This window comes from Pinus tabuliformis, chromosome 7 (genome assembly GCF_031772625.1).
Source record: "Pinus tabuliformis cultivar Carrire ecotype Pingquan chromosome 7, CPIR1, whole genome shotgun sequence".
NCBI lineage: Eukaryota > Viridiplantae > Streptophyta > Pinopsida > Pinales > Pinaceae > Pinus > Pinus tabuliformis.
The window spans coordinates 663,758,034-663,767,522 of NC_142293.1; the positions used below are offsets into that span (position 1 = coordinate 663,758,034).

At 39.0% G+C, this 9,489-nt stretch overlaps 1 protein-coding gene across 1 annotated transcript in view; it reads left to right on the forward strand.

Annotated features, from left to right (window-relative positions):
- The window catches only part of LOC149249193 (protein NPG1-like), a 176,896-nt gene extending 168,476 nt beyond the window's left edge, over window positions 1-8,420 (forward strand). The window contains 1 exon segment of the mRNA XM_089458647.1: window positions 7,881-8,420. Within this exon segment, the coding sequence (XP_089314773.1) occupies window positions 7,881-8,200 (320 nt within the window). The 3' untranslated portion in view covers window positions 8,201-8,420.
- Window positions 8,421-9,489: the final 1,069 nt, after the last annotated feature.

Consider the following 9,489-nt stretch of genomic DNA (forward strand, 5'->3'; position numbering starts at 1 on the left):
ACTGCTTGCATGGCTGCAATCTTAGGAAAAGCAAATCTCCCACCCCAAAACGTCGCTCTTGTCTGCCTGTGTCTGCATATAACTTCTGTTAGTTCTGTGCCATTTGCAAGTTATCCTTGAGCCCCCGGGAGTCCTACTATGTCCAACAACCATATCAACAAAGGTCAGTGCATCATAACCATATAAAGCACAAAAGGGTGACATACCTATGGACATATGATATGTGGTGGTGTAGCATTACTCCCCAAGGTGCAACCACTTCACCCATGCTCTCTGTTGCCTAGTCACATAGTTGCACAAATATCCCTCTAGCCACTTATTCACTATCTCTATTTGTCCATTTGTCGGAGGGTGGTAGCTAACACTGGGTGTAAGCTCCGTGACCACTAGGCAAAACAACTCTTGCCAAAATCCTCCCATAAATATAGCATCCTTGTCACTGACAATCGTCTTAGGCAACCCATGTAGCCTAAATACCTTCCAAAAAAACAACTCGACCACTTGTGAGGCTAAGCATGAAGCTGGAATGGAGAAAAATTGTACAAACTTCGTTAGCCTATCAACAACCACATAGATGCAATCTCTCCCCTGCACTGTTGACAACCTTGTATTAACGTCCATCAATATGCTCTCCCATTTCCTCTTAGGAATAGGAAGAGGCAGTAGTAATCTAGCTGGATGCGTGTGCTCTCCCTTGTTCCTTTGGCTTAGAACATCCTCCTTGAGACCCTGCCAAGTGAAATGCTCCCTAATGGCTCTGTATGTCTTGTAGAACCCCTGATGCCCTGCCAAAGCCTAGTCATGAGTTGTGTGCAGGATCTTCTCCCTCAACTGTGAACCTAACACCAAATAAATCTTGGCTTTGTAACAGATGACATCATCCATCACCCAGTACCTGCCATCCCCATGAGTACCATCCAAGATCTCACATGCCTGCCGATCCTTGGAGTACTACACCAAAAGTTGTGCCTTCTAATCTTGTGTGATATGCATCAAAGAGAGCGTCGCAAGCCTCCATGATAATGCATCAGCTATTATGTCCTGCGTTCCCTTGACATACTCAATCTCAAAATCATATGCTTGGATCTTATTGACCCATTTTTGCTGTCTCTCCTATAGGTTTTGCTGCTCCAAGAAAAATCGAAGATTGTTGTGATCAATGTTAACCTTGAAACTGTTCCCCACTAAATATTGCTGAAACTTAACCAACACATGCATGAATGCTAGGCTCTCTTTATCATATATGGGATACAACCTTTCATGTGGTTGAAGTTTCCAGCTTTGAAATGCTATGGGGTGACCTCTTTGCGAGAAAACTGCTTCAATGCCCTCCCCTGATGCATCGCACTCCAAGACAAATGGGCGTGAAAAATCTGGAGGGCCAAAACAAGACAACTACTCATCACCCTCTTGAGGCGCTTAGAAGCCTCCTGCACACGATCGTTCCACTCAAAAGCCCCCTTCTTCGTCAAATATGTGAGGAGTGCTGCTAGTTGGGAAAGGCCCTTCACAAATCTCCTGTAATAAGTACAAATGCCCATGAATCTCCTCAAATTTGTCACATTCCTGCGCGTAGGCCAATCCATGATGGCCCTAATCTTCTCCTAGTCCACCCATACTCCATCCTCCCCAATCACATTCCCAAGGTATAACATTTCTATCAATTCGAACTCACACTTGGACATTTTCGCATACAACTGCGGCTCCTCTAGTATGCACAGGACCTCCAAGTGTTGGAGGTGCTCCTCCCGAGTCTTGCTATATATCAAGATGTCATCAAAGAAACCAAAGACAGATCGTTGCAACTGCTTGCAGAACACATGGTTCATGCAAGACTAAAACATGGCTAGTGCACTGGTTAGCCCAAAGGGAATCACCAAGAACTCAAAGTGTCCATAGTGGCAACAAAAGGTGGTCTTGGGGATGTCCTGCTCCTTCACTTCGATCTGGTGGTACCCCGAGTGCAAGTCTATCTTGGAGAAGTACTTGGCTCCTCTAAGCTCATCCATCAGCTCATCAATGTGTGGAATGGGATACATGTTCAACATCTTCTTGTTGAGGGCCCTCTAGTTTATGCACATGCGGAGGGTCCCTTCCTCCTTCACCAACACTACAGAAGAAGCGAATAGACTCGAGTTAGGCCTGATATGCCCCAACCTCAACAAATCCTGTATAACTCTCTCAATTTCATCCTGATATGCCTTGGGATGTCTATTGGGAGTGGTGATGACTGCGTGTACCCCCTCTTCTAGCTCAATGGTGTGCTTGAACCCTATTTCAAGTGGCCTGCTTGGTGGAATCTCTCCAAATATCGTCTGATGCCTCTCCAAGAGAGCCAGTATGTTCGAATGTGTCTGCTGCTTTGACCCCCCATCTCTGAAATCCTCAATAAACAACATGATCAATCTTGCCTTCGAAATATCTAAGACCATCACCGCTACTCTCTAAAACTATGCTATGTGAGCCTCTGCACTGCCTATCTGCTTCAGGGTAGCCAACTCCCTGAAGTGCAACTCCAAATCCTTCCTATCAAATCTCTCCACCAAGCTACGAGTGAACTCGCTATATGATGTGATGGATGCATGCCCAAGAGAAACTAATTCGTGATACCACCACTCTTGTGCATCGCCCTCTAAATGCAATGTAGCAAATTTGATGGCATCTGCCTCTCGCATGGGATTTAGATTAAGGTAAGTGTCTAGTGTCTGAACCCATGACCTTGCAAAACTCATAGCTGACCCATCAAAACTGGGCAATGTCACCTTCCCTGCTAGCTTCTGATTATCCCAGTTTTGATTTTGATGTCCTCCTCTAGTAGAAGTCCGTACTCCTGGCCGATACTTCTCCTTCAGATGGCAGTGGTCTGCAAAAGTAAGTATCCAATGCTTCATGCTCATCAACGCCATATGTAAATGATTTGATCAACTCAGTGAATGCATCAGTCCCTTTATCTCGCTCTGGTTCCTCTGTGAAGCGAGGCATAGTAGGCCTAGGAGTTTGACCATAGGTGTGGTTTGTGCATGGATGTATATGACTCCCTTCTCCTATCCCAGAGCCTTCTTCTCCTTCATTGTTTCCTCCTCCACCACCTTGAGGTCCTCTCGACATATTTTGCAATTGTAGAGCAATCATCTGCTTCATCATCTCCATCATTTGTTGGTTCGATCTTGCCAACTCCTCCAGTAGTGGGTCACGACCGCCCTGCCTAGGCTGCTCTCAAATTGTGTATCAGAAAAATGCTTAGGCTCGTCCTCTCTACCACGACCCCTTCCTCTACAGTTGGCCAAGAACATGCTCTAATACCATTGTAATATTCTAACTAGAGAAATACAGTGAAATATCAAAACATGAACTAGTTACAACAAAACAAATAATCATGCAATCTGAAATCTCCACATGAACAACAAATTTAGAACACTGTTGAGCAGAAACAATAGAGCTGAGCCATTTTATTGAACATCCAACGATAATCTGAATACAAAAATGTAGTGGAATGTGTGCACTTGGGTTTGCTAACCAAGCATGCAAAACCCAGGTGAGAATGAAGGAAACTCCACGCTGAAATAGGCTCAATGGCTGTACGCTTTGCCCATAATTTTTTTTTGCTGCTGCTGCTGGAGGCGAACTGATATTTGGGCCCTCAAATCTGCTCCAATTTTTTTGAAACATTAGGGCAATGCTTCCCAACCTCGGACCGACAAAACCTAGAAATCTTTTGGGCTATTCCAACCTCTTGGAATTACCCAAAATTATGTGAATTTACCCACTGCCCAACTTTGCATCCCATTAGAAAATCTACAACTGCTCCACCCAAAATCTTCCACCAAAATAAATGAGAAACCTTTGAGAAAATAATGCTGAAATAGTACAGTTAGATTCTAGCTATTTCCCGACACAAAGGCTGCTAACAATTGCTTCAATGAAACGACCCAATAAAACCCCTGCGTAGGCCCTAGAGAGATGATTTCAGTCCTCACAAATGCAATCACTTCCAGCTCTGAAACTCCTCAAGGAAATTTGTCCTCGCGAAATTCCTGCAATTCTTGAGGCAAATCTCCCCAACAATTGCCACCTCCAAGCAACTCTATTTCTACTACTGCGTCCTCCTGGAAAAATTTGCACCACTTGTTGCAAAGATGAAATGGATCACAAAATCCAAGAAAAGAAATCTCCAATCAACTCCAAATTTCTCTCCTAGGGTTACACTCTTGGTTCATTGAAAGAGTTGTGATTTTCCGCTTGGAAATCCCTGTGCTAAATAGCACCAGTTGATTTGGCTCAGTGGTGCAAGCAAACCCTCCAAGATTAGAAATGAAATGCCAAAATAGAATGATCAAAATGAAGCTCTAGCCTTCCTTTTATAATTGCTGCTCAACCTTTCTTGTGGGCAACACTAATTCGACCCGCTTGCATTCCCTTCTTCATGTGGTTCAATTTTCTCCTAGGGAGTTAAATTTCCCTTTTTGGTGAGCACCACAACTTCTTTTCACTTTATAATTAATTTTTTTTTTTTTTTTTTAATTGAAAGGTTACAACCCTAGTGAAACATGCCTATTCACATATTTGGGGTATAATATAAAATATATGTCCACTTATGTGCCTTTGACTTGGTGAATTTTCTCCACGTAAGAAGTAGAACTTACCGTTTACATAAAGAGATTTTGTATTCCTTTTGTTCTTCTTTTATCTTGAAAAATACGATGGACAATTACTATGGGTTGGTAAAACCATGAGCTTGCAAACACTTAATGAAGAATCAAGATAATCTTATCTACTCTTCTTTCTCTTATGTATAGTTTTAAAGATATTAGGAAAGATTCCCTTTTGACTTTAACATACACTTTTTATCAATAATGTAGAACCTTTTTATATATATCGATGTTCTCCTTCAAAATTTACATCGGACTATATTTTATTTTTACTAGAATCATTGAAATGTCAATGGCGAAAGGCCTTATTTTTTTAATTATATATATATATATCTTCTTCTTTTTTTTTTTTTTCTTTTTTTTTTTTTCTCCTAATATTTTTCCGAATAATTTTTTTTTCAAGTGGCCAAGGGCCTCACTGAAAATGGAGAAACTCCAAATCATGTAGAGAAACGCTTAAGTTGTGACGACAAGTTGATGGCCAAAGGCCGGGATCTGCCAACGTGGCGTTGATACCAATGTAACGAACAAGGTTCGTATACGCAGTGGAGTAATCTTCATAAGACTTGGAAGACGTAAACATCCATAATAAGATAGTAATTGTATATTAAATATTATATAAAAATTGATGAGATATGAGATGATTACAATGAGGGTGAGGGCCTGCTTATATACCCTAGGCAGGTACCTTTTCACCAACGGTTATGTCCTTAGGGACATACCTTTTTATTAACTAGTTACTAATTAATCATTATTTATTATTATTATAGTTTTACATCATTTATATAATTTTATATGTATTTTTATTCATAACAGAAAGCTTCCCACCTTTTGATATTGCGATTAGTTATTTAAAAAATATAATTATCCTGGAAATTATAAAATCGACGAGAGAAATATATCTTTGTTGTCATGATAATTTATCTGATTAATGGCAGTCACAGACCTAAGCTTCCCACCTTTTGATATTGCGATTAGTTATCTAAAAAAATAATTATCCTAGAAATTATAAATTTTGTCGATAGAAATATATCTTTGTTGTCAAGATAATTTATCTGATAAATGGCAATCAGAGACCAATGTAAGTTTATTTAGCTTCCTGGCAGAGAGAGAGAAATTGAATTCTGTAACTTTCAATTCTCCACATTAAACAGATTTTTTCTTGAAAATGGAATCACAGATACCTATCTCAAGTCATGACCTGCTGATGGAGCTAGGCATCACTTGTGGCCCTGATAGTTTACATCAGTGATTATGAATCAGAAGTTTTGCTATCTAACTTGCAACAGGATACTATCCATCATCTAATCCATTTGGGCAACCTGACTATCGGCTGTTTAACAAAATATTTTGCTATCCAACTTGCAACAGGAGGATGTCCATCTAATCCATGTAGTTTGCCAAACCATCAAATACCATCTCACACTTAACTATATCATCTTGCAAATTTTTTAGCATTTACTCATTCCTTTCTTAAATCCAGCAACATCAGATCTTCCATTGGCATTGTTGGTATCTTCCTTGGCAGTTCAATTTTTATCGGAATTCTAGCTACCCTTAGGTGTGTGGGCTGCATTCTCATTTGAAATTGGAAAGAATGGGTGCAAAAGAATACTAATATAAAAACTATTTGGTCTTGATAAGCTTATTGTCTTTGAGAATTATATGATCAGTAGCATACAACAGTGTACAAGAAAACATTTCTTGTTCAGACAAGTAGAGTTTACTGGACAGACTGGACTATTGAAGTTGAATAAAGCATTTTTTAGATAGTATGAATGAGTATGTGATGGGAGACCATGGTTATTTCTTCTATTTTGAAAAAGCATAAAATGCCTTATTCATTTTTTCTCACTTCAAGTCCCTTGCGCAAGTGTACAAAGAAGTTGGAAATTTAGTTTTGAACTTAATCGCAAGCAAGCTCTTTAAATATAGAGGTCTTCCTTCATCTAGTGTAACTTAGCAATTATGTTTGTTGGCTCCTTTCCACCATGCCAAGCATCATTTCTCATATCATTTGAGTTGTTCGTACATTTCCCTATCCCAACTCTTCGTGAAAAGGTTTTCATTGAAGGTCATTTTAATCATGGACGGCATTATATTCAATTCTTCACAATTTTATCACCTAAGCAATGTAGTTCTAAGAATAAGTGTGCCAATATTTTTCATCCCTATCTTTTTTCAGAAAAACAAACATATCGGTATTTCAAAGATCCTGAATATTTTACTTGTACTATTGCAGTCTTCCTCAACTGTTTTTCCTATCATAGTATGTAGTGCAATACAGCTATTGCTCACACTGAATTATCTTTGGGATGAGTGCAAGGGCTCTTATTTACTTTTACATCAATATAGAGGTCAGGGTTTTCTAATTAAAGATTGTAATTGGAAGGTGACATGTGGAGGAACCTTTTTTCCTAATCAAAGGCATTGATGTGTAATATGATTGTTGTGTGCTTCACTGAGGCCATTAGATTTTGGTGTGGTTATGTGCATGCCCTTGCATGCTATTCCAGGTTAACTATGAACTCTGAAAGTTTGTTATGAATGAATGCAGATTGTATATTTTTAGTCATTTGTCATGTAATTACTAATTTGTGATTTCCCCCGTCTCAAGTCTCATTTGCATAGCATTTCCGCAAGTGCAGGTTGACTATGGTTGACTATATTTTTTGAATGAAGCTTGAAATGCATAGCTTTTGAAAAATTGGTTGGTTCAAGTGATAATGAGTGTATTTCAATGTAATTAAATCAATTTCTGAATAGAACATATGTTCAAGTGCCAAGGGCTCATATACCTGTCAATGGAAAGCATAGTTCTTGATTATTTTGTCAGGTTTGGACATATTGTGATCCGTTGTTTCCCTCTTTTTGGTTTTCTTCACTATACATATGCCCTTTCAATATTTTTTCTCAAATTTTTTATGAACATTGTGATATTTTATTGGCCTGCATCAATAAAGCTTCACTTTTTTAATGTTAGCTACTTACATTTCTAATTAGACAATGCATGTTTTGAGGAAGCTGATCTATATATTTTTTTAGCCCTATATGAATCAGGTAGTTCAATGTTATATGTCAATTCCATGTAAATTTCATGAAGATTGTAATCTTCCACTGGCTGTCTTTACCTGAGTTCATTTTCAGTTTGACTCCTGAATTTAGCCACGTAGCCTCTCTTACTCTGCAATGCATATTCCCCACAGGCTGATCTATGTGTTTGATTTTCAGGAGTTCTATGCGAAGCGCGTAGTCAAACACAGGAAGCATTAGCTGCTTATACTAATGCACTTTCTGTTGATCCAGACCATGTGCCTTCTAAAGTGTCTCTTGGGGCATTGTTGTGGCGAACTGGTGGCAAGTCCTTGCCAGTTGCTAGAGGTTTGTTGTCAGACACATTACGGCTGGATCCTACAAACTATGTTGCCTGGTACTATTTAGCCATGGTTCATAAAGATGAGGGGAGAGCTTCAGATGCTGTTGATTGTTTCCAGGCAGCATGTATGCTTGAGGAGTCTGCTCCAATTGAGAAGTTTTCATCAGCTTGTTAAGCTCTGTATTGTGAAATAAACTACATTATTTAAATTTGTAAAATGTGATTCATTCAGAATAGTTCTATTTGGAGCTGTATCATGCAGCCCAAAGTTTTGAGGTAACCCACTTCACATTGATGTGATCTTGGAGCCTGATTGGTTGTCAGAGCTTCCATTGGTCGACTGGTGTAAGATTATGTAGAATATTTGTTAATGACAGATTTTGAATTCAAGCCAACTATCTCCCAATGATTTGATTGGCTGGTTGTGCAATAGATTGATGAGACTGCCTATAAAAGCTCCGATGTAAGTCATTACCACAAGTCCGTAGGTCCCTACAAAAATTTTCTTCCTAGTGATTAACTGGACAATATATAATGTTGTCATATTTCATGATTGTTAGATGTCAAGGATTCACTGCTTTACTAATTGAAGTAGGTTTGTGAATCTGCTTCTCCATTGGAGGGAACATGCAGAGGTAAATACGCTGAAGCAGAACATTTCCATGTAATCTTATATGGCCGGAAAAATGCATGGCTTAGTCCGTTGTTCTGTCGTCTAGTGGTGGAGATCTTGAGATGGCACATTTCCCCATTAACGACTCAGGTTCAAACCCTGAGAGGCATAGAGCCCTGTATTGTAATTTAACCGAGTTTCATGAGATATCTATGCAGAGTTAGTTCAACAAGAAAATTGCATGGCTTAAAATCTTAGAGGATAGGATTTCGTTAGCTATAATTGTAATAAATAGAAATACCACACCATTGAAGATGCCAATGAGTTGTGTCACTCTTATATTCAACTATAGCGAAGAACGAGTCATAATGTGTCAGTGGGAAAGTGTAGAATTACTTTGCGTGATATCAGTGTTTGAGGAATGCTGTCCTATGATTTTCAAATTTAGTTCAAGCTTCAGTGACTTTTTCGAATGGAATCAAAATTAGGTGGTTTTTCACTAATTTGAACTAGATGCAGTTGCATGGTATTGCATGCTTCTGAAATACACTCCTTATGTTATTTGACTCGCAGCTTTAGATTCAAACTTTTGCATCTCCTTAGGAAAATCTCAGATTGTACAATCTTTTAATGCTTTTTTTTCTCCCTTACATTGTAAGGTTGAGACTGGTTAAATGTTACACTTGGCCAGTGTTGGCAGTTCTTCAGGTTCATCCAAAATACATTGCATTTGAATATTCAAAGGAAGACTATATATATAGTCCATTCGGGGAAAACTTCCTTGTAAGCACTTCCTTCTAAGGATGGTACTTAGGGTAAACCTTGTTAAATTTTAGAGTCTTCTAAACAGA